General features: G+C 41.7%; 1 protein-coding gene across 1 annotated transcript in view; it reads right to left on the bottom strand.

Moving 5' to 3' along the window:
* The window catches only part of sdk2a (sidekick cell adhesion molecule 2a), a 56417-nt gene extending 36577 nt beyond the window's left edge, over positions 1-19840 (bottom strand). The window contains exons 1-14 of the mRNA XM_081363966.1: positions 19686-19840; positions 14931-15037; positions 14202-14349; positions 12952-13085; positions 10489-10600; positions 10092-10282; positions 7834-7917; positions 7559-7753; positions 5288-5404; positions 4895-5062; positions 3810-3912; positions 3106-3282; positions 1856-1992; positions 1618-1765 (exon numbers count right to left, since the gene is read on the bottom strand). Of these exons, the coding sequence (XP_081220092.1) occupies positions 1618-1765; positions 1856-1992; positions 3106-3282; positions 3810-3912; positions 4895-5062; positions 5288-5404; positions 7559-7753; positions 7834-7917; positions 10092-10282; positions 10489-10600; positions 12952-13085; positions 14202-14349; positions 14931-15037; positions 19686-19822 (1958 nt within the window). The 5' untranslated portion in view covers positions 19823-19840. The remainder of the gene's footprint in view (positions 1-1617; positions 1766-1855; positions 1993-3105; positions 3283-3809; positions 3913-4894; positions 5063-5287; positions 5405-7558; positions 7754-7833; positions 7918-10091; positions 10283-10488; positions 10601-12951; positions 13086-14201; positions 14350-14930; positions 15038-19685) is intronic.
* Between the last annotated feature and the right edge of the window lie 4996 nt (positions 19841-24836).

The raw sequence follows: 24836 nt of genomic DNA, 5'->3' as shown, positions 1-24836 counted from the left end.
TGCTAATTTTAAATTAGCCTGCAGAGTTACAGCATCTACCAGCAATGCTAATCAGCCAAACCTTGACCATTTGTTTTTCATATGCTAAATTATAAATTAGGTGTCAAATGATGAAACCTCCACGAAGTTCACCACTTTGACCACTGTGTTCGAGAACAATATGGCATCCTCATAATAGTGTGTTATGCATGTTCGCCCCCAGGAATGTTAGCTCTTGACGTGGTATTGCATCAGCTACACATTTTTTTTTTCCCCTAATATTTTCCCAGTTTGTTTTTTGTAAGTCTGTCGAGGACTTTGGTATCCTGGGCAGCAGATTATTGATTTGCCACAGCTGTGCATGCGCAGGAAGTTGCAGACGGGCAAAGAATGTTTACTTCCCACAAGCCTTCAGATCTCATCCTCAAACATTGATTTGAGCTTGACTTTTTCCATTTTCCATTTTCAATCAGTCTCCCTCCAGCTGTAATGAAGCATACACACTTCACTCTCCAGCTGATCCGAAGAAACTCCAAATGTATCAGATTACAAGAATCAAATATCTGTGTACGACTGCTTCTTTCTTAGCAGGATCCCTTAAGACACAACCAGATACGAATATTAATGCTAAAACATTGAATTCAAGCAGAAATGTTGTTTGGCATTTTCTCGGTTTTTGGGGCATCTTTGAGTCAGGATGTTATGTGTGTGCGTCTCAGACGTCACATGCGTTCCTATGGGATCGGAGCACGTTTGAAGGCGCTCGGCGCTCTTTGTAATGCGGTAGTAGACAGAGTTGAGAGCGGTTGTACAAAAGCTGTTAAAGTCTCTCAGTGTACAGTTCCATTTCTCATAGCACTGCAGGCTGAGATTCAGCTGAATAATGCACTGCCTCCTCACGAGGGTCTGCGAGAAGAAATTTCTCTTCCAGCTTTTACCAGGGTTTTTAAGGCTAGCTTCTAGCTTAAGTCCGATTCTTGCGGACATGTCTGAGCTAGTCCTTAGGACACCCCAGGAAACCCTGATAACAGACCGTCTGATGGAAAGCGTTGTACTGTAAAATCACTATCTTCAATCTGATTGGCTGATATTCACTTCTGGAAGTAAGGGAACAACAGTTTTCTTAGCAACCTGTCTGAGCAATGAGGATCACCAGTGGCATCAAATCTATTTGTACACTGAAAAAAAAAAATGATTAATTGAATTTAATAAAAAAATGTATGGTAAGTGATTGCACACAATTGATTTTAGCTACATTTAAACAAATGCATTAAGTTGAACTAAAATGTATTAGGTTTTTTTAATTGAATTCTTCCCATCTGCCTCAAAAAAAACAACAAAAAAAACTTGGCTCTCAAACAGCACGTAATTAAAAATGAACTGTGACTGTTCGCTTTTCATGTCAGTCTCTTTCTGTGGAAGTGGGGAGTCCTTGACCTGAATAAGTTGTAATAAAGACTAAACCTCATGCTATAGTCAAAAATCTTGCTTCGTTAAAACTTTGTTCCTTGAATATGTGTAAAAAACAATCATTTTGTTACCATTAAATCTCACAGTATGATGTCCTAAGCTTCAGGCTTACCTGTGATAACAGAAAAGGTGAGCTACAGTTTCTGGCTTTTTGACTGCCGCACTCACCTTGCCGTCTCCCTGCTGAACTGGCCCTTCCCCACATCGTTGACGGCACACAGGCGGAACTGGTAGGAGCGTGCCGGGATGAGCCCTCCCACGATCACGCTGGAGGCTTCTGGATCGATGTTGGCCAAGAGGACGGTCCATGGTGCGTCTGTCACCAACAGAGACATTGAGAGTGGACTCTGGAGCTGAATGATGAGTGAAGAGTGATGACAAAAATTGAGCAGGCCAGAAAACTCACTGTTCTCTGACACCTCCAGGGTGTAACGGATGAGCGGGCTGTTCCCGTCAAAGGCCTGGGCCCAGGTCAGGTTGATGGTTCTTCTCTCAGAGCTGCTGAGGGTGGCGATGAGGTTCTCTGGAGCGTGAGGCAACTGCCTGCAGAGAGAGAGAGAGAGAGCGAGGCCAAAGTAACAAAAAGTGATCATTAATCATTCACACATTTTACACTGCATTTCCTTTCTGTTCAAAATATACACTACCATTCAAAATTGTGGGGTCGGTAAGATGTTTTAGAAAGAAGTCTCTTATGCTCACCAAGGCCATTACAGTAAACTGTAGAATTGTGAAATATTATAACAATTTAAAATAACCTTTTCTATTTGAATATGTTTTAAAATGAGATGTATTCGCTGTGATCAAAGCTGAATTTTCAGCATCATTATTCCAGTCTTCAATGTCACATGATCCTTCAGAAATCATTCTTGTTCCTCAAGAAAAATGTCTCATTATTATCAGCGTTGAAAACCTTTATGCTGTTAATTATGTTCAACAGAAATAAGTTCAAAAGAACAGAATTTATTCGAAATAGAAATATTTTGTTACATTATAAATGTCCTTACTGTCACTTTTGATCAATTTTAATGCATCCTTGCTGAATAAATGTATTAATTTCTTAAAAAAAATGACTGACCCCAAACTTTTAATGGTAGCATACATGATAAACTGTTTTTGTACTGTTTACACTCATGAGTACACAAATCGTTTGCAGATTAGCAAAAAAAGCAGAAAAAGAGGTTATTTTTCTGCTATTTTGCTAATCTGCAAACGATTTGACAACACAAATGCACAATTGTTTGTCATGTCAATAAAGCAAACCAAACTGATGTTGAGTGAGAGATAAATAGAGTTTTTATAATAAACGTTGCCTCTCTTGTTTACATAAATGTTGCCTCAACTGCTTTGCCAGTGCACCATTATTTATCAAGCAGATAAAACACAATGCACTTCTGTACTTGAAACAATGAAACATTGATAAAAAAGAGGAAAGAGTAAAGGAGAGAATTTTGGATGTATTGTTTACTATTCATTGTGCATTCCCAACAACCTATTGCCTCAGTTCTTTAAATCCCAAAAGGAAAACAAAGCTCACAGATAAAATCCAAAACAATGTCCAATAGGCAGTGAAAATCGGTAGCTGAATGTGAATCGATAATGCGAAGCACACAGAGAGTGGGCAACTGGCTAGGTGTCAGTCTCTTTGACGTGTACCTGACTCTCAGGTGAGCGCTGCGAGAATCGTTGCCTCCCACAGAGGTGACCTTACAGGTGTAGGTCCCAATGTCCCCCGACCAGGTCTGAGATATATGCAGGGTGCCGTTGGAGTCTAGACGCAAGCGGGGACTCGACTTCACATCAATAGCCGTTCCACCTTTTTCCCAGATGTGCCTGTCAACAACGGAGGTCTATTTACTTCTTGTTCACAGCAACAATCCATGGAAAAACTTAAAGAACACACACACATATATACACACACAACAGCACATTGGCCTGCACACATATGCTCTCACACATACACATCAACACTTCTTAATTGCAGCCACATCGTTTCCCCATTTAATCTCATCTGTCTTGCGTTTAATTAAAGTCTCCATCTAAGTTATTGCTTTGTTTACATTTCATCCATTTTCCCTGATCAAATGAATAACAACAGCCCAGCAGGTGACAGTTAAATCAAGTCTTATGAGACTGAATGTAATAAACACACAGGACAGGAAGTGAAGGAACAAGCGAGTGTTGATCAAAGATGGAGTGTTAGATAAGGCAGAGAGAGAGAGAGAGAGAGAGAGAGAGAGAGAGAGAGAGAGAGAGAGAGAGAGAGAGAGAGAGAGAGAGAGAGAGAGAGAGAGAGAGAGAGAGAGAGAGAGAGAGAGAGAGAGAGAGAGAGAGTTGTCAAAGATATGGATAGGTTGTACCTGATTGTAACGCTGGGGTCATGGGTCACCCCGCAGGTCATGGCTGCTTTGGTGCCCTTGATCACACTCTGGTCCTGAGGTGGATTAGTGATTCGCGTTCGAGCTGCACACACAAATCACAGTGTAGTACCGTGATCGATCACATTGATTTCAACCTCCAATTTCTGTAACAACCATCCCTTGTGTAAAAGAAGTATATTTGGGGTGTTTCCTTTGAGGAAGCAAGGGAGGCAGTGCCTCCTCAAAAAAGATGATGAGAAAGTAATCCATATTACAAAAATAAAACAACGAAAATATACAAAAATTTGAAGTTAATCACTTGATTTTCTTAAGTAACACTGTCCAACAGCGACACCCGCAAGCAAAGTTAATTGGTGTGTGGGGTGTGTGGGGTTTGTCGGGGGTGGGGGGGCAACCTATATTGTAACCTATTATAAGCAACCTATATTGCTTATAAATATTTTAAAAAGTCAGCCAACTCAAAGTCATGTGGTGCGATCATCAAAATTATGTGGTGAAATCAACATGCAGAAACAAAACAAAACAAAACACACAAAATAAAACAACAAAAACAAAAACAAAAAAAGATGGCACAAAACAACAAAACAAAAAACAAAATAAAAACAAAAACCAAACAAAAAAAAAACTCATGTGGTGCGATCATAAAAATGATGTGGCGAAATCAGCACTTAGAAACAAAACAAAACAACACGAAACAAAAAACAACACAAAATATAACAAAACGAACAAACAAAACAAAAAACAACACCAAACAAAACAAAAAATACAACAAAACAAAGCAAAAAAAACACCACAAAACAACAAAACAAAACAAAAAACAACAAAACACACCACAACCTAACAAAGCACAAAATAAAACCCATAAAAAACATAAAACTGCAGACCCTCATGACTGTGCGTCAAGGTCTTAAAATATCCAATAATATGACGAATGCTATGACAAATCAAGGTTAGTTCAAGTTGAAGGAAATTATGTTATTACTTTGTAATGTACTTGATGGTTAACACATGACATTTCAGTCATTTCTAGTCACTCTGCGTGAGACGACGAGCCATACACTCACCCCACACCACCAGATCGGACGAGGCTTCGTCAATCCCACGGGAGTTACTGGCCATGCAGGTGTAGGATCCGGCATCAGACAGGTGAGAGGGGCTGATCAGAAGACTGCCAGACTCCAGCAAAGTGAAACGCGGCAACTGCACAGAGCCGCTTGCCAGAACCCGCTCAGCTGTGCAAAGACGGAGGGATGGCGAAACACAAGGGAGATAGAGAGAGAGAGAGAAATGAAAATGACGATCAAACCGACAAGATGGTCCCCAGCTCATCAGAACAACGTTGATTGGACTCTTGATTTAGCCGACATCCCTAAGCTTCCATAGAAACATTGATGTCCGAAAGTACGAGACACTGATGGGTATCTTTCTCTGAGAGAGATGACTGATTGGAGACTGACCTTTCTGCCATGTGATTGCGGGTCGCGGGGCCCCTGAGGTCTCACAGTGTAAAATGATAGACATGCCATCAATCACGGCGCTGTCAGATGGGCCGGCCGTGATGTTTGGGGCGATACCTGCAGCAGAGAGAGAGGCTGGTAAGACAAATATGCACATATTCACCCAAACACACACACTGGGGACTTTCCATTGACTTCTATTGTTGTCTTACTGAGCTAATACTATTTTCCAACTCAACTTCTACATCTAAACCTAACAGACCCTTCTGTATTTTTAGATATCCCTGAAGACATTAGTATGTTTATAAAAGCAATTTTCTTTGCGAGGACTGTTGGCTGGTTCCTAATTGCAGGCGACTTCTGGATTTATTGTCGTTGTAGACAAAATTAAACTGTTACGGAATGATCTGGAAACATATTCTGCTGCCGATTCGATCCAATCCATCCATGTTTGCTCCAGTCCAGTTTTACTTTCATCCTGGACATATACTGTCTCTATTTAACAAGTGTAAAAAAACAACAACTTCAAAGTTCATTACATTAGGCATTAATGCTTTCTTCTAGGCCATGTTCCTTTCTCATGATGTGCTCTGTAACATCCACTGATACACAGTAGCAACTTTGCTTGGTTTATTAAGTATAGTAAACACAGATGGATTTACGATTCTGCTCATAAGTTTACACACCCTTTGAAATAGGAGCCGATGAGTTGAAACTTTTTTAATTGGATGATTGAATTGGACATGTGAGTATCTCATTTAGCTTTTAAAGGGCAGTACTAAATAAAAAAAAATAAAAAAAAAGCATCTTAAGCACCATGAATGTTTTCACCTTCACCTAATTGTCTATAAGTCCCTCAAATGTCCTCAGAATCTCAAAATCATACAGCCACTGTCATTATACAAGAACAGTCATTAATCATCCAGGTAACAGTATTCAATATTAAGATTCAGCGTGAACTTTTGAACTGGTTAATTTGTGTAAATTCAGTTAATATTTTGTCTAGAGGACTATAATATCTATTATGTGAAACAGCTTATTCAGGACAGTAAAATAAATATATAAATATAAATAAATATAAAAAAAAATAACACAAAATGTTTTTTAACATTTAAACATTAAAAAAAATTATTCATGCCTTAAAATAGCTTGAATGTAACTCTACAACCTCGCTTCATTTAGTATATGAATATGAAGAATATATTCAAAAGAAGAAGTGGAAGAGTGAATTATGAATCAGAATGGTAATGCGTTTTATGTATCGCTCTCTACAACGTCAGATACATAACAGTAATTAATATGATTAGCCTTTCCCTTGACTACGTTATCAAACAGCTAATAATGTGTTGCTAATGTCACACAAACTATGTTCACCATCTCCGAGTCAGACAACTGCCTTCTTAGAAACACTTTGAACAACTCAGAACGTCAGTGGAAGACATATGGTTTATAATAGCATCGTTAAATACATCATAATTCACCCGCTATATTGCTAAATGTACACGATTTTTCATATCAACAGCTAAATATACCAGGACAACCTGGCTTCTCTTGCATCGCAACAGTTAATGATATGCTAAAGCCCACTCACACGTTGACCTGATTGGCTACAAGGTAGTTTGTGACATCAAGTGATTTCAAACTGCGTTTTTGAGACTGTCTTAGTTTTTTTTTTATATATATACTCAGCAATGGTGTTGACTTACACATGGTTTGTCTTAAAGCATATTAAAAACACCACATAGACATATGGTCAACATTAAAAATGAGATTTTCACCACAGGGGGATTTTTAATATTATTACCTTCTTGCATATTGTGCTAAATTATGAGCAGAACTGTACATTCTATCCCCTATTCATAACCTTAAACCACACACACACACACACACACACACACACACACACACACACACACCAGATCTAAATCCAAAAATATAAGAGCCATTGCTCCCTAACTTCCCTAACTTGACCAAATCAAAGATATCTTTTTTTAAGCTGTCTATTAAGCATTAAATAAATGGTGGACACAATAAAGACCTGTCCAGTGCACATGGAAAATCCATTATTCTTAGGATCCTTATCCCTCTTAAACTTGGAATAATCACTCTTTTTAATCTTTCATTCTTTCTGCAAGTAAAAGCTGCTGATAAGTCACAGACTTTATAAAATGACACATCTGACAGCAGATAAGGAAGAAGATGAATGTAGGGGAGAAGTGTAATAAATGAAGACAAGAGTTATTGACAGGCCCAGATGGTGCTTTGACGTACTGGTGACAGCAAGGTACGTGTTCGTCTGGATCTCTCCCGCTAAGTTGCGAGCGAAACACTGGAACATTCCGGTGTCGTCCGGGAGCAGTCCGTTTATCTGCAGACTGCCGCCCACCAGGACTCTGTAACGAGGTGTCTTCACGGGGCTTATGGGTACAGCATCCTTATACCACACTATATCTGGTTGAGGAACACCTGCAGGGGCATAGGAAGAGGAGTGTTATCTAACACATCCACACGCTCACGCACACACATGGACAGACGCACAAACTCACCACGAGCTTGGCATGGGATGTCTACCACCTTCTCCATCTCAGCAGTTATGTGTCTGTCGGGCTCCTTCACAAACTGAGGATGTTCTGCAGAGAGTTCATTTGAGTCAGTCGTGACAATACTTGACCAGACTGAAAATCATACAGTTGTTGATGTGTTTTTACCATTGCTGTAGAAGTAATTCTCTATAACACCCACCACCTTTTTAACAACCTATATATATATATATATGGTTTAGGGTTTAGGTAATACTGTTCTGTCGTTAATGAATAACTAAACAGGAACAAATGAGCAACGCATTACTAACATTATAGTAACTGCTTTTAACTAACAAGAAACTCTGATTAATGAATTAGTAAGTAATGGCGCTCAGTTGAATGATGTAGTTCACTATTAGTTAATCAATAACTACTGTTTTTTTCATACCTCCCAGAGCTACATACAGGTTCATAATGAACATGAATAATGCATAATGTATAATTAATTCTAAAGTGAAAAACATGATAACTCTCTAGTAATGACTGAAGTCATTGTAGGCTTTTGGATCAGTTTTCTAAAGTGAAGATCACTATAATGACTTGTTACATTTACCAATTTCTAAACCGTACAAAAACCCTCTAAAATTGCTAAATAATTAGTCATTCCTTCTGAAGGATTTGGTAATACATAGAATTAATTATACATTATGCATTATTCATGTTAATTATGAACCTGTTTATGGTAGTTCTTAGTAGTCCTCTGGGAGGTATGAAAAACAATAGTTACTGATTAGTTATTTATACATTCTTTTTTCTGAAATGTTTTCGTTGGATTTTCATCTAACATTTTTAAATGTTACTAATTGTTTCAGAATGTTCAGAGAACTTTCAAAAGTAACATTCTTATAAACATTAAAAAAAAAGTGACGCTTTGAATGTTCAGAAAAGATTCAGAAATAATGTTTTCATAACTGACTGAGAATGTTAGCCAAACATTTGGAATCAACCTGCGGGAAAATAAATAAATCAACCCACGGCAACAACTTAAAATTAGCCCAATTCCTTGGGAATTGGGCTAATTTTAAAAAAAAACAGCTGTCTTGGCAACACTGGTGTTAGCCGACAAATTTACGTAATTCCTACAGCGCTCTATAAACAATGTTGATTGATTGATTGATTGATTGATTGATTTATTGATTTATTGATTGATTGATTGATTGATTGATTGATTGATTGATTGATTGATTGATTGATTGATTGATTGATTGATTGATTGATTGATTGATTGATTGATTTGTTGATTTGTTGATTGATTGATTGATTGATAAAAAACTTGGACATTAACAAAAACTTCACCACAGAACTAACACATTACTTATTCATGCTTCTGTGGAAAATTGCAAACAGCAATGACTTTAAAGATCCAAAAGACATTTGTAAAACTGGAAGTTACTGTGTGGAAAACACCTGGACAAGTTTATAAAAAAAAGACTGACAAGCTTAGAATATTCCTTGGAGCACCGCGAAGCCCATCATAACAAAAGGCAATAGACACAGCACAACCCAGACAGGAAAGAGGAAGGAAGGCCTTCCTGGAGGAAGGCCAATGCCAAGATTCACCTAGAGTTTGCTCAAATCTAGGTGAGAAAACCTTAAAAACCTTTTTAGAGGAACGCCTTGTGCCTAAAGTTGAGCTATGTGAGGCTTAAAAGAAAAGCGCTCTCTTTTGGTCCAACACCATGATGATACTATTCTTAACATCATGCATTTCAGTAAAAGCAGAACTTCTCTTAGTTCTAGGATCTAGATTTTGTTCAAAGATGTATTTTAAGGACAACGACCCAAAGCACACAGCAGGAAAGGACTTAAAAAAGGCAAATATTTAGCAATGACCCAACAAGAACTTTGACTTTGAATCCAAGTGAAATCTGGTGTACGCCTTGAAAATTGCAATCCACAGGCACCCCTTTTAATTTGGAAGAGTTGGAGCATATTTCCATAGTAAATGAGCAGAAATGAAACAAAGTAAATGTGCAAGTCTCGAGGAGACATACTCAAGGCTGTAATTGCTGCAAGAGGGCTAGTATTTACCATAAGAGATGAATACTTTCAGAAACGAGTCTTTTATCTTGGAGAAATGAAAGATTGTTTTTGCATGTTCCTGTGTTGGCATTTTTGAAGATTAAAAAGAAGAAAATGATGCAAAGGGGATGAATACTTTCTGTACAAGGCACATTTTAAACACAACTCCGACGTAACGTTTGACAGGAAGGAGGAATTACCCATCACGTGCAGATATGCTCCGGCGCTGACAGAGGGGGCGCTACTGCTTCGGAGGGAGGCTTCGCATTCATAGTAGCCGCTGTCACTGACCAACGGTCCACTGATGGTCAGACGGCGGCCAAAGTCCCGGAGGCCTCGGTTTACCAGCACTCCATTTTTCCGCCATGTAATGCTGAGCTTAATGAGAGGCCTGGAGGTAAAGCGAGAGAGAAATGCGGATAAACACAAGCGGGGAATGAGATATAGGAGCGGCCCGAAGGAAACAAATAAACAGAATTGAGTTTTAATAGTTTGATAGAGGTCATTTTGAGTGCTCGTGCACACACACACACACACACACACACACACACACACACACACACACACACACACACACACACACACACACACACACACCTTGCATTGGCCACACACTCCAGTGTGACTTCAAACGTGCCAACCATCACACTGGTGTTCTTCGGCGGGATTATAATAGAGGGAGCGATGGGGTCTGCTGGGCCGCCAATGTCTAAAGTGAAGCAGAAGCATATAGGCAGGAAAATCACAAATGAGATCTCAAGAGTTTATCCTAAATTGGTTTGGCTTGCTGTAAGAAATGGTGCAAGATATGACTCAGGATGTAAATCAGCCTTCTAGACTGCTCGAAGACTGAATATTTAATGGAAACTAATAGAAAGATGTGTATATACACTGCCGTTTGGGGTCAGTAAGATTTGTTTAAAGAAATCAATACTTTTATTCAGCAAGGATGCATTTAACTTATCAAAAGTGACAGTAATAATGTTACAAAAGATTCAAATATTTCCAATAAACGCTGTTCTTTTGAACTTTTTTCACATTTAAAGAACCATGAAAAAAATGAATCAGCATATTAGAATGATTTCTGAAGGATTATGTGACACTGAAGACTGGGATATTCAGCTTTGCCATCAAGTACATTCAAATATTTAAAATGGTAATACAATTTCACAATATTACTGTTTTACTGTATTTTTGATCAAGTAAATGCAACTTTGGTGAGGATAAAAACCTCTAGCAAAACTGCACAAAATCGGACGCTAAACTTTTGAATGATAGTGTACAGTTGCATTGACAGTGTCAATGAAAGTGCTCAGTTAAAGTCAACATGAAATGAACCTGTTCACCATCTTTATCATGATGATTTACCGGTGTATGTTACTTCAAAGAATATCTTTTCATAATCAATTGCCAATGAAGCCCCAACCTTCATTTCTTTCGGTTTAAATATCATGTTATTGCCATCAAAATGTGAAATTATAGAAGTAAAATGCATTACCAAAAGCATTTCAAAGTGAATTTAAATGGTGAATAAAGAGAGACATTTGCTTTATTCTGTTTATGCTGTATAGGAATAACACCTTAATAATCTCCCATGTGTCTCCTCTAGACTTTCAGAACGATATCAAAAAAGTTTAACCAAGCAAGAGATTTCAAAATGAACTCATGATCATTTCTCATCCAGATACTTCCAAGCCCAAATTACGTGAGCTATACAATTAACATGAATTGTACCGCTCAACAATTTTACAGTATGTTGTCTGTAAAAGAGTGATCTTCTCAGTGAAAGTGTGTGATCATCCAGTGGATGGCCTCTGCTTGACCCCACTGGAGCCATTTGGGTGCCCATGAAATCTAAAACCAGAGAAACCACTTGAACAAGCAATCTGTGAGCTATAAAATTTTCTTCTTAGAAGAGAGCGAGAAAGAGAGAAAGAAAGCAAGAGTGGAGAAGGAGGTAAAGAAAGAAAGCAGACATAAAGCAAAAAACTTGAAGTTCAGAGCACTTGTTCGTCTCTGCACAGCCCTCTCCATTATGTGCTTACTATTATATATGTAATCTTCTGCATCCTCTCCTCTTGTAAGTGCACTGTAATACCTTCACTAATGTGCCGTGCTGCAGAATGGGTCTTGATTGAGAGACGCTGTCGACATGATTAAATGCCACGCAATCATTTGTCAGCTTCTGGAAACCTTTAGCTGTCCATTGATTCTCTGCCCTCAATCAGTGATCTCTCTTCTCTTCCGCCTTGATCTGATTACCCTTTATTTGCTTCCCTTTCCATACGTAGACCCCTGGATAAGAGTTACAGTAGGCCATGGTCTCACAGAGGGTCTTTATGGTCTGCCTGTCTGTTTCATAAATCTGTTTTTGTGGGGTCTATTAAAGAGAGGGGCTGTTTTTTATGAGGGTGATTAATCACCCTGTCATTGTGGCACTGCAGGACCACAACTATCATACAAAGCTCCACCACACGCCACATACTCGCAATCTACAGTGCAGCGAGTTGGGGAATATTGATCCATGAAAAGCTGGAGTCTGAACCAATATGTGCACTGCATTAGGTGTCATGCACAGCCACTAGGGGGCGATGGAGATGTTTACTTATGAACACATCAATTGAAAAACTCATTTGCAAACAATTAAGATTGTCAAGCAGTTAGTGTAAACGCTCCAACAAATTGTGAAGTGGTGCTTATGTAGCCAATTTGAGTCCAGCTCGCATCTTTTAAAACCTATTCTTTAACATTTTCTGTTCTCTCTCAACTATTTGTATCAATAAAAGAGGAAAAAGCAGAAACCAGAGGTCAACCTTTTTCAAAGTAAACACGTCTTAAAGAAATTATATCAACCAATATTCAAACATGTTATTTGTTTACCTCTATGTCATGTGAGCATTAACCGACATCTGAGAGCCATGAATATGCAAAATAAACATTTAGGTAAGGGGTTCAGCTGACAAAAAAATTGGAAATCCTTTCCCTATTGGCTGATTTTTTTTTGAAGACTCCTGGACTGGACATCACAAAACTTGCATAGATTCTTTATTCAGAACTCACTTTCTACATTCAGGAGGACGGGCTGGCTGGTCTTGTTCTCTCCATTCTTGTCGTTGACGGCCTGGGCGTAGTACCGGCCCGCATCTGGGGCTACGGCGGAGAGGATGACAAGGGTGTTGTCCAGAGTAAGGGCTCTAAGACGTTCGAGAGAGAAAAGTAGTCACAAAACCATAAAGCACAACTGCAACCGGCAAACGTGTGTGTAAACGACTCAAACACACAAGGGTGTTGAGCAAAACAGTTCACGTCCAATAGACTGCGATGGTAATGCTATTTGCATTGACGACTCGAGTGGATAAGTGTTTTAGGATTGCTGGAGCTAAAATGCAGGTCATGCGTGAGTGTGTGTGGTTAAATGAGAGTCGACACTTGGAGTGCAGTGAGATTAGAGCCTGTGTATCTGTCAGCACAGGCCTGATCAGCCCAGATTAAACCGACTCCGGCACAATTAGAGTGAGGGCTCTCACAGAGTCCAAATCAAACGCGCCGTGGAATATCAATGCATCGAAGGAGCAACAAACAAGCGGCAAACAAATCGTATGCTGTCAGGCCCTCTCACCATCATATAGGACCATTACTGCCGCTTGAGAGACACAGAGAGAGAACAAGACAAAATGAAGGTCTGAGCAGCGCCGCTGGAGCCTCAGATGTTTATATAACCCCTGCCTCAACGCTCAGCGTCTCATTGGGGATTCCTCATATACTCCAGCTGAAAAACCGTGTCTGAATGTTCTCCAGTCAGTGCGGTGGGGTGGGGGAACACAATCCTAAGTGTCTAAAGCCCTCACGTCACATGTGACATGCCGGACGATCAGCATGAATTATAGATCATCAAACATGCCAGCTGTTTTTTTCAAGTCTCCTGCTGGCCGATGAGGTAAATTGATCTCAGGCGATTACCGAGACCTTTCTAACACGGACTGTGCACACATATGCAAACACGCAGGGCACAAATTCTGTCAGTCATCCAAGGTCATCAATAAAGGCCTTTTGTCCACTTTGTCTAATTGGCTCCCGTGTTGCCGGCTTCCTCTCTAGCCTTCAATCATGTTTAGTCTAAAGTCAACATGGGTTCTTATTATAGCAGTTTTTTCCAATGAGGGTTCTTGCAATAAATACTCCTGGAGTGTTTCTGGAAGTTTTGGAGTAATTATACAGTAGCATTGCACTCTTTTTCTGTAAGGTATAAAAGCCCTTCTGTGAGAACGGGGGCCATTAAGTTGACTCTGAGCAAATGAAAAGAAGATTACATGCGGCTGCTGGGGGGGATCTTGCGTCCGTCTCTAAACCAAGTGATCCCGGGCCGCGGGAAGCTGTGGATTTGTGGTGGGAATATCAATGCCGCATCCCCTTGGGACACCACCTGAGACCGTTCACCCTCCACAAAGCCTTCCATGTCTGAGAAACAAAGAGAGGCGGAGCAAAAGAAGAAAAAGGAAAGTGAGAGGACAAAACAAGAACAGGTACATTGTGAGTCATTTGACAGAAAACACAAAGCACCAATCTTGTGATAGGGATTGTGATTCCACTTGGTAACACTTAGTCCTAACTTGTGACACGTTTCTATTATCAGCTTTTCTATATGCTAATTTGTCTGTTCTAAATTAAAGCTGAATGGTGCAGGAAGCAACAAAAGTGTCAATCAAATTTTTCTTGGAATCCAAAACCCAAAAGCATTACATTATGGTACGTTAATCATTCCACACTGTTTGCACTAAAGGTGCCTCAAATCATCACCACTTGCCTGTAGGTGCGGTCACATTTACTGTTGAACAGCGAATTTTTGGGATCCACATGATCAGGAATTATACGTGAGAGTTGGCCATGTTGACCATGTTGGCCAACAGAAAGCTGCTTGGTTTGAAAGTGACTTCTATGACCAGTGTTTCATGCAACAGACAATAACCTTTTTGCTCTTCAAGCTAAATTTTGCCAATGTGCCTGCATCATTAAGTATTTTATTAGGATGTGAAACTTACAGGCGACCTGGAGTTGTGAACTCCTCTGCATCAGAGCTCCCACCCTGTTCCTGACAATGCATCTGTAGAAGCCTGCATGGGAGCGGTCCAGTGATGAAATTACGTACCTGGTGAAAGAAAATCTGAATTTTATCCACCACTCTTTGCTCATGTCATACTCAAAGAATGAGAGCTTGCAGGAAGCCCAAAGCAGTGGCTATAACAAATGGCCACTGATCTAAAAAAGCTATTTATCGGTCCATAATTAAACACAGTTCTAGCTTCTGCTCAAATGCTGAGCAACACTCAGCCAGCTCAAGGTTTTTATGAGTAACCTGTTGAAGTATCCACAATAGACAGGAGTCCTCAGGCAGCCCTGATGCTGTGATCAGCAAAACACAGGAGATGCAATACACACGTCAGATAGAACAAAGGGGAGAAATATTTATGTGGATGTAGGTTGAATTATGGACTGGGGCCTTGTACTTACTATGGCTTACAGAGCATCAGGCTGGTTGACCCACGACCCGATCAAAGGAACACCAGAGGGTTTGGTGCATACAGTGGAAGCTGACCACTAGTTGACCCCTTACAGCATACAGTACGAATTGACTACTAGGATCCCCTTCACAGCATTAAAGGAGTTCTTCACCACTGGCAAAATGGCCTTTTTTATTCAAACTTGGGAACCAAAGAAAACAAAGAAAAAAGGCTGTTGCCTTCCCTTTTGCCAAATAGGTAGGAAAACTTCAACACCCATAATGCACTGGGAATGTTGCCATCCAAGGCCACTCCCACCAGTCTGCTATGGATAAGCTTGACCAGTCAAATACTGCCTTGCTTTAGAAGGAAATACTTGTTAGCAAACTTTTAGTCATAGTGGTGTTGATCTGTATTGTTCCCGAGTGCAAGAATTCAAAGAGTAAACATTTAGTGGGAATTAGTTACTTTTGGTTTCCAGTGAAGGATCCAGCGTGTTGTAGGCAGCGGCTAAAGGCTGCAAAAAATCTTAAAGATGGAGAGAATCTTACAAAGAAAATCTGAAAAACCTCAGTGTTTGTGACGCTGTTGAGGACAGATAAGAAAGCTGCTGCCATAGTGTTCCATGTTTACCATAATGCTGTTTAAAGAGTATAATAAGTACGGGGTGGGGATACAAAAATGCAAAGTATAATCTGTGGTTTTCACAAAAATCCTGGAGCTTTCAAAAGTCCAACTTTTGCTGACATATAAACGTGAATTTCTCTGTCTAGATAACACGGAGAACGTGTAGACATTGTTCATTTACATACTACCGACATTGTAACAATACAAAGTGAGTTGAAAATCTGCAAAGTTATACTTCAAGTGTGAACTAACCACTAAGGCCCCCAAAGTTGGCATGAAATAAAAATTCACCTTATTGATTTTCTAAATGATTTTCACTTTAACAAAAAAAAAAAAAACTGACCTTGTAATGTTAATCAGTCATAACTTTAAGTCCATTTAAACGCCACCCCTTTCTTACAATCGATTTCAAGCTTCAACGCAACAGATTCAGATCTGCCTCCATCTAATCAGCAACTGATGAATAGAAGTTGCCGCCCTACATTTTATCTTTTTTGATAATCAGTCTGTTTCACTCAGATGTGTGTCATAGAAAGGAAGAAAATAATCTGTTACTTCTGTTTAATCGCAATTTATGGGCTTGCAGTGGTTTATTACCACAAGGGCCAGAGTTCATTGGCACATGCAACGCAAACTCTGACCACTTGGGGCATTTTTTTTTTACTTCCCAAATAGGGCTACTATGAAAATAAATTAATTAATTCATACAAATTTTACAGCAAAAATCCACATCTGAATGTTTAAAGGGATAGTTCACCCAAAAATGAAAATTCTTTCATCTTTGACTCAACCTCAAACCTGTATGACTTTCTTTCTCCACTGAAACACAAAAGAAGATATTTTGAAAGAAAGCCATACAGGTTTAAAACAACATAAGGGTCCCGTATTATGCCCCTTTTCACAAGATGTAAAATAAGTCTCTGATGTCCCCAGAGTGTGTATGTGAAGTTTCAGCTCAAAATACCCAACAGATAATTTTTTACAGCATGTTTAAAGTATCATTTTTTGGGGCTCAGAAAAACGCGCTGTTTTAGTGTGTGCCCTTTAAATGCAAATAAGCTGCTGCTGGACGACCCAGGGGGTGGAGCTTCATGAGCTCGTGCTCAGTCTCTCAGGACAATTTCATCTCACGGAATGATGATAATATCAGAAACTCTCAGTAACGGTGTTCATTTCGAGTCGGACAATAATGCCTACAGAGTCAGAGTGCTGTATAGAGATGGAACAGGTATAGTTTAATAGTTTAATTACGGTTATTATAACGTATTTGTCGTCTGCTTGTATGTATCCATTATTTATTAATAGCCTACAAGTCTGCTGTTTCGGACCAGGTCCGAATGATGATCAAACATATACTGATGAGTTTAATAAAGTTTATTGTACATCACACAAAACGCGTCAGTTTTACTTCAGAAAATCACCGTAAGAGCTGAGTAAACACAGTAAGTTATAAGAAGTGCGCAAGTACATAAACGAATTTCGGTAGAGTTGAGGGAGCATTCCTGTGGGCGGAGGTTAGTTAAAAAACGGTTCTAGTGACGTCATTAAAGAAGGAAGTAGAGGGATGTAGTCCAAACGGGCCGTTCGATGTAGGCGACTTCTGTTAAATAAAATATCTCGCTTGGCATTGAACTTTGAGCTTTATAATTTTACAGATATTATTTATATTCTAACAACAACATTACACACTAACTAAAGTTTGAAACATGGGATCACGAAGAACGGGACCTTTAATTTTTGTAGGTTGTGTAAATGTGTAGTCACCCTTGTCATTTAAAGTAGGATAACCCATGGATATGGGATATTTTCTTTTGCTTTGAATGTCTGCAATTGTAGTCATGTATGCTGTTTTTTTAAAAACTGAGCCGTCATCATGAAAACATGAAGTAGGTAAGTGTGTTTTTACACCTCCGCACATGGCCTCAGTCACGAGCCTGTGACAAGACCTATTAGTTAAATGGAGTGATAAAGAGAGAGCCGAACATGTGGGCAGTAGTGCTTCTATCCAACCAGTCAATGCTGTCTCATTTTTACGCCGCCAGCTCTTTTTCCAATCCTTTAGTTTTCCTGCATTACCTGTCGCAGGTTTAGTCTAACCTGCTGAAGTGAATTCAAGCTTTTTCTTTGATCGGTAAATGTGAGGAATACAAAGAAGAGAGCCTCACTCCTTGAAAAAACAAACCATGCAAACACACAAACACACACACTTTATGTCTGAGAGGTAAGAGACTGCTGGGAAGTTTCAGTCACCAGGGATCTTTTGGATATGCTCTGCGGACTGCGTCGGAAACCGCTCCTTTTGTCTTGACTGACAGGCAGAAAACCCGTAGAGAGCAGGAACCTCTGCAAGAGGCCAGAAAACGTCTGACTCGACCCTTTACTCAGAGTAAACACTGCGGGTAAGTTAGACTTTAGCTTTTAGGAAGTCTTAAAATGCAAAGTCAATGAAAGAATCCTGGTAAAAAGAATGCGAGCAAAGAATACAGCTCAGTCCTCTCACTGTGACCAGAGAGAGAGAGAGAGAGAGAGAGAGAGAGAGAGAGAGAAATCACTTGGTTTTTAAATATAAATATTACACATAGCACTCAAAGCTATCGAAAATAATTCACAAGCTACTCGAGTACTTGCTTTTGATTGATAAATCCACACTGCCTTCACCAGGGATACAACATTTATGCAGAATCCATAAAACAAAACATGGACGACAGGGATCACTCAGGAAATACATCTCATTCTCATTTAATGTGAGCTGAGAGGCATGAGTGTGATTTCATGGCTGCAGAGGGAACGAGACACTACTACAACTCAAGAGGACTACAATCCACAAACGCTCGTGACTCACCAAAAAAGAGAGGAGACATCATTTAAATAAACACCAGAAAAACTGAATGAAATTTGTTGCAATTGAAACTGTGGTTAATGTTGTATTTGTGATGGTGATTAAGCTGTCGTGTTTCTTCAACTACAGTCAGGAACTTTTGTGATCTTGGTTAGTTTTTATTCAAACTAAAAGATTTCAATTTAGTCTCTTTGTTATATGAAGGTCAAATTAAATTGTTCTTGGATGGTTTTTAGCCAGGCCTTGATGTTTATGATTTTTTTTCTACTTTTCAGGTGCCTTTTCTGAATAGATTGTATTACTTTTCTCCCAGACCCACATCTTAAAAAAAGAAAATTCACCAAAAAATAATAATAATAGCCTAATAATAAAATAAAAAAAAAAAATAAAAAAAATATTAACAGTTGCATTGGATTTTTTTTTAGATGAAAATAAAGAAAAAATAAAGAAAAAATAAAGGAAATATGGAACAGAATACTTTAGCTGTAATTTTGTCAAACTGTGAAAAACATTTGTGTATTTAGGAAGCATAAAATGCTATAGCTACACAAAAGAGCTGTTTGATTTATTCCTAAAATGTCATATTTGGAATAAATCGGACAAACTCTTTTGTGTAAATGTCAAAAAATAAAATGTCATTTCCTTCACTGTTACTATTTTTACCACCAAATGTTACTAAATAAAATACATTTTTTGAGATGTGACATCGTGCTTGGAATGCACTTTCACTGTTAGACTAGTGGTAGTGTGAAAAGTGCATTTTCTAAATGTCTACAGGGCCAAAACTTGCAGAAACACTCATACAGCAGTGAGAAGTTGGGAAGTATCACCTGTACTCCAGGGAGAAACGCGTCAGCTCTGTACCATTGTAAAGCCATTTGAACTCCAGGGGCCAGCTGCCCTCAGCCATGCAGGTGAGAACCACACGGTTCCCTTCCAGGTGGATCTGGGTTGCGACAGGCTCCATCTTGAAGTAGGGTGGTACATCATCTGGAGGGAGAGAGAGCGAGGCAGAAAGAAAGAGGCTTAGCATGTTTCACCCAAGTAGGACATGTTCCTGGATCAACATACTTGTTATTCCTGAGACAACATTTCTATCAGCCAATCCGATATAAGGGTGAGATTTAGAGTCAGGCTTAGGGCTGAGGTTACATTTACATTTGCATGTATTTATTTTAGCAGACGCTTTTATCCAAAGCAACTTACAAACCCGAATAATACGAGCAGATTAATCCAAGGGAGAAAACAATACATGTACAGCTATCATGTAGTAGTCAGATTCAACTGAGCATTAGAATAGTGCAGCACTTGAAATGAAGAACAGTGAAAAACAATGCAAGTGTTACGTTCTGGTCCACAAAGAATGACGAAGAGGAAGGTTCAATTCAACATAATTAAAGGCAGAAAAAGCAACAGTGTGTACTTAACCCTTTTGTTTAAACCTCAGTCAGGATTTTTTTTTTTGGCTGTTTTTATTGCTCTTAGGACATGAAAAACAATATTTGAACTTGTTTTAACATATTTTTCAAAGAGATTTTCATATGTCCACTTGAGTGGAAAGTATGTGTTTTTGGTTTTAACTGAACAGATATTGTATTAGACATAATACAGTAATAACACAGCAATACTATGTGTATTAAACAACCCAATGAATAAAATCATATAAAAACGTACTCGGTTACTAACGTAACCTCGGTTCTCTCTAGAAGAGGGAACGAGTACTGCGTTTTATCAAAACGCTACGGGAAAAGTCTCTTTTCACGAAACACTGAAGCAAAAAATTATCCTTTAATTTTCATATATGTAAAACGCGTTGCGGCAGCAGCAGACAGCTATGGCGAGACGGCTTGCTCGCTCATTGGCTGCTCTGCGGCAACTGCTTAAGCCTATCGAGCGAGGCCTGGGATGACATCAGGCCAATGAGGGCGCTTCGCGCCCTCCTCGCCACTTCCCGCCGAAACGGGCGTGGCTTACCTCTATAAAAGGAGCTCGAGAAGGCTGACTCACTTGATTTTGATCGCCGAAGCGAACCAGAGTGAACCGTACGCACGGCAGAGAACGCAGTACTCGTTCCCTCTTCTAGAGAGAACCGAGGTTACGTTAGTAACCGAGTACGTTCTCTTACGAGAGTCCTCTCGTACTGCGTTTTATCAAAACGCTACGGGAACCCCTTGCAAAACGCCGTGCGTGCTGGGATAAAAACACTGATCACCGGAAGCTTTTTCAGGCATACAGTGCATAATCACCAGATTGACTCACACAGAGTCAGGGAATAAGGGTGAGAGCCTTAATTCCCTAAATTTTAGCGTCGTAGAAAAAACATGTCCACAGACGCAAGTATAATCATCACATAGACAGGGTAGGGAACCTGAACTAATGTGGAAATGTGGGTCTTACACAGTTCTGCCCAAGATAGTCGGTAGCGCATAGCGCATGAGTTTCAGCGGTCTGATTAGACGGCTGAACAGATTACACCGACAAAAGCTTAGCCTGCAAGGCGGGAACCTCTAGGTTATAAAACCTGATAAATGTAGACGGCGAGGCCCAACCTGCCGCCGTACATATATCCTGTAGGGAAATCCCGCTGGACCAAGCCCACGAAGAAGCAACGCTTCTCGTAGAGTGCGCTCTGACTCCCAAAGGGCATGGAATGCCCTTGGCAGTATAAGCCAGCGCTATGGCGTCAACTATCCATCTGGATAGACTTTGTTTCGAAACAGCCATTCCTTTGGAACGTCCGCTGAACGAGACAAAGAGCTGCTCTGTCTGTCTGAAGACAGCAGAGCGGGACATATAAGCTCTTAAAGCCCTAACAGGGCAAAGAAAACTCGAGTCCCCTTCCTCACTCGATGCCGGCAGGGCAGCCAGGGATATAACCTGAGCCCGAAAAGGCGTGTTGAGGGATTTCGGCACATAGCCATGCTTAGGTTTGAGTATGACTTTAGAGTCATTAGGACCAAACTCCAAGCACGCCGGGCTCACAGAGAGCGCGTGCAGGTCGCCTATGCGCTTCACTGAAGCGAGAGCCATCAAAAACACTGTTTTGAAAGACAAATGTTTGAGGCTAATAGACTGGATAGGCTCGAAAGGGGCACCTTTCATGGCCGCTAGGACCGTAGAAAGGTCCCACAAAGGAACTGAAGGAGGTCTGGGCGGATTCAGTCTCCTAGCTCCCCTGAGGAAGCGGATGACTAAATCATTCCTTCCCAGCGACTGACCCAGCGTTGAACCAAAGAACGCTGAAATAGCCGCCACATACACTTTGAGCGTGGAAGGGGATCTGCCCTTATCCAACAGCTCTTGTAGGAAGGAGAGAACCTCCGTTACCTCACATTCGAGGGGTGAAATGCTCCGAGCTGCACACCAGCCGGAGAAAACCGACCACTTCGAAGCATAAAGCCGCCGTGTCGACGGTGCTCTAGCCTGAGTGATGGTATTCACGACTCCCTCTGTGAGACCAACGGGTATCCGTTGAGCACCCACACGTGAAGGGACCACAGTTCCGGGTGTGGGTGCCAAATCGAGCCCCCGGCCTGCGAGAGGAGATCTCTCCTCAACGGCAGCGGCCATGGAGCGATATCTGCCAACTGCATCAGAACTGGGAACCATGTCTGGTTCTCCCAGAACGGAGCTACAAGCAGGACTGGGCATTTCGTTTCCCTGACCCGTTCCAGCACCTGTGGCAGGAGGGAGACGGGGGGAAAAGCGTATAACGGGCAGCGCGGCCACTTCCGGGACAGCGCGCTGTCGGTCTTTGAAAAGAACGCGGGGCAGTGCGCGTTTTCGCGGGACGCGAAAAGGTCCACCTCCGCTCTGCCGAATCTCTCCCACAACAGCCGGACTGTTTGTGGGTGTAGAGACCATTCGCCCGGGGGAACATTGTTCCTGGACAGTCTGTCTGGGCCCACATTCTGAAGCCCAGGTACATGCACTGCTCTCAGCGAGCGTAAGTTGTGCTGAGCCCATAGCAGGAGGCGTTTCGCCAGCCTGTACAGGGATATGGATTTCAGACCGCCCTGGCGATTTATGTAGGACACCACAGCCATGTTGTCCGAACGGACTATGACGTGTTCGTCCTTGATGCGGGGACAAAAACGCGTCATCGCGTTGTGCACTGCCAGCATTTCTAGGCAGTTTATGTGTAGGAGCTTTTCTCGTTCCGACCACAGGCCGAAGAACGGTCTGCCCTCGAGCAGAGCTCCCCATCCCGAGGTGGATGCGTCTGTCGACACCATCCTCACTCTCGAGGAAGTCCCCAGGCTTACACCTGATTGGTACCAGTCGTCCGCCGTCCAAGGCGCCAGGGCTGAAACACAGCTCTGATCGACCTTGAGGCGTAATCGACCAGTCGCCCACGCTCTGCGCGGTACCCGCGTTTTCAACCAGAACTGCAGCGGGCGCATGCGGAGCAAGCCCAGCCGGAGAACTGACGATGCTGAAGCCATGAGACCCAGCATCTTTTGAAACTTCCTGAGCGGGGTGACAGCGCCGCGGCGGAAAGACCTCGCCGCGCGCTGAATGATCAACACGCGCTGTGGTGACAGCCGCGCTGTCATAGACTGTGAGTCCAGAACGACGCCCAGAAACAAAATCGTTAGACTGGGGTTCAATGAACTCTTTGTCCAGTTGACTGTGATACCAAGATTCTCGAGGTGATCGAGTAAAATGGTTCTGTGCTCCACGAGCTCTGATCGTGATTGAGCTAGGATCAACCAGTCGTCCAAATAGTTCAGCACTCGCATGCCTCTGAGTCTGAGAGGAGCGAGCGCTGCGTCCATGCATTTCGTAAATGTACGGGGTGCTAGGGACAAGCCGAATGGCAGGACTGTATACTGGTATGTCTGACCCTCGAAGGCGAATCTCAAGTATCGCCTGTGGTGTGACGCTATTTGTATTTGAAAATACGCGTCCTTCAGATCTATTGACATGAACCAGTCTTCTCGGCGAACATGCGCGAGAATTTTGCTGGTTGTGAGCATTTTGAAACTGCGTTTCACCAATACTCTGTTCAACCGTCTTAGATCCAGTATGGGTCTGATACCGCCGTCCTTTTTGGGGACTAGAAAGTATCTGCTGTATAGCCCCCCTTCGCTTAGAGCTGGGGGAACGCGCTCTATCGCCCCTTTGCTTATCAGTTTTGATATTTCGGCTCGAAGTAGGTGAGCTACTTCCAACGAGACCGTAGTTTCGACGCGCGCTATGAAGCGGGGAGGGCGTCGACAAAACTGTAGCGAGAAGCCTCTCTTTATAATGCCTAGCACCCAGTCCGAAACCCCTGGGAGCGCTGCCCATGCTTCTGCATGGCTGGCTAGGGGCTGGATACGGAGCGCACTCTGATCGCCGTGCGACAGAGGTGCTTCGGGGGATACAAACATAGGCGTTATGCCTGTGGCATTTGAGGCGGGGCGCGCGCTTAATACAGCGGGCGAGACGCTCGTCCTCGACCTTACTACAGTGCTTAGCTGAGTGAGGGAGGACTGAGAAAGTCTCATAGGACCCATGTGAGCGAGTAGATGTGGCACATTTACTGCTTTGGGCGCGGCGTCTGCCTGAGCAGAGCGCGCGCTCACAGTTCTCGTTTTTACAGAGAGCCTGTGATGTGTTAGACATAGTGTTCGTGGGCACTGGGAAGTGGGCACTCTCACTATGCTGGAAGCGCAACCGACCTGAGTCGATTTTATGTGCGCGGGCCCTACGTGTAGGGCTGTGCTTATGTGTAGTGATGGGCACTGAGGAGTGGGCATCGAGACTACATTTATAGCACCATCGGCCGTGGCCGGGACACCAGAAAATACACTCTTTTCGAGATTTATCTGGGTAGCCGTGAGAACGGCTTTTGTGTGCAGGCAAGCGGGCGGCAGTGCAGGCTTGCTCTCTGCAGAAAACACCGGAACAGTCGCAAACCTTGGGACTGAAACAGCGGGGCGCTTGGGTGGGAGGCCGGCCGCAACGGGACTCACACACCTGCGCTTTCCCAGGCT

Source organism: Scardinius erythrophthalmus, assembly GCF_964197995.2.
Source record: "Scardinius erythrophthalmus genome assembly, chromosome: 1".
NCBI lineage: Eukaryota > Metazoa > Chordata > Actinopteri > Cypriniformes > Leuciscidae > Scardinius > Scardinius erythrophthalmus.
This window is presented reverse-complemented; position numbering and strand designations above follow the sequence as displayed.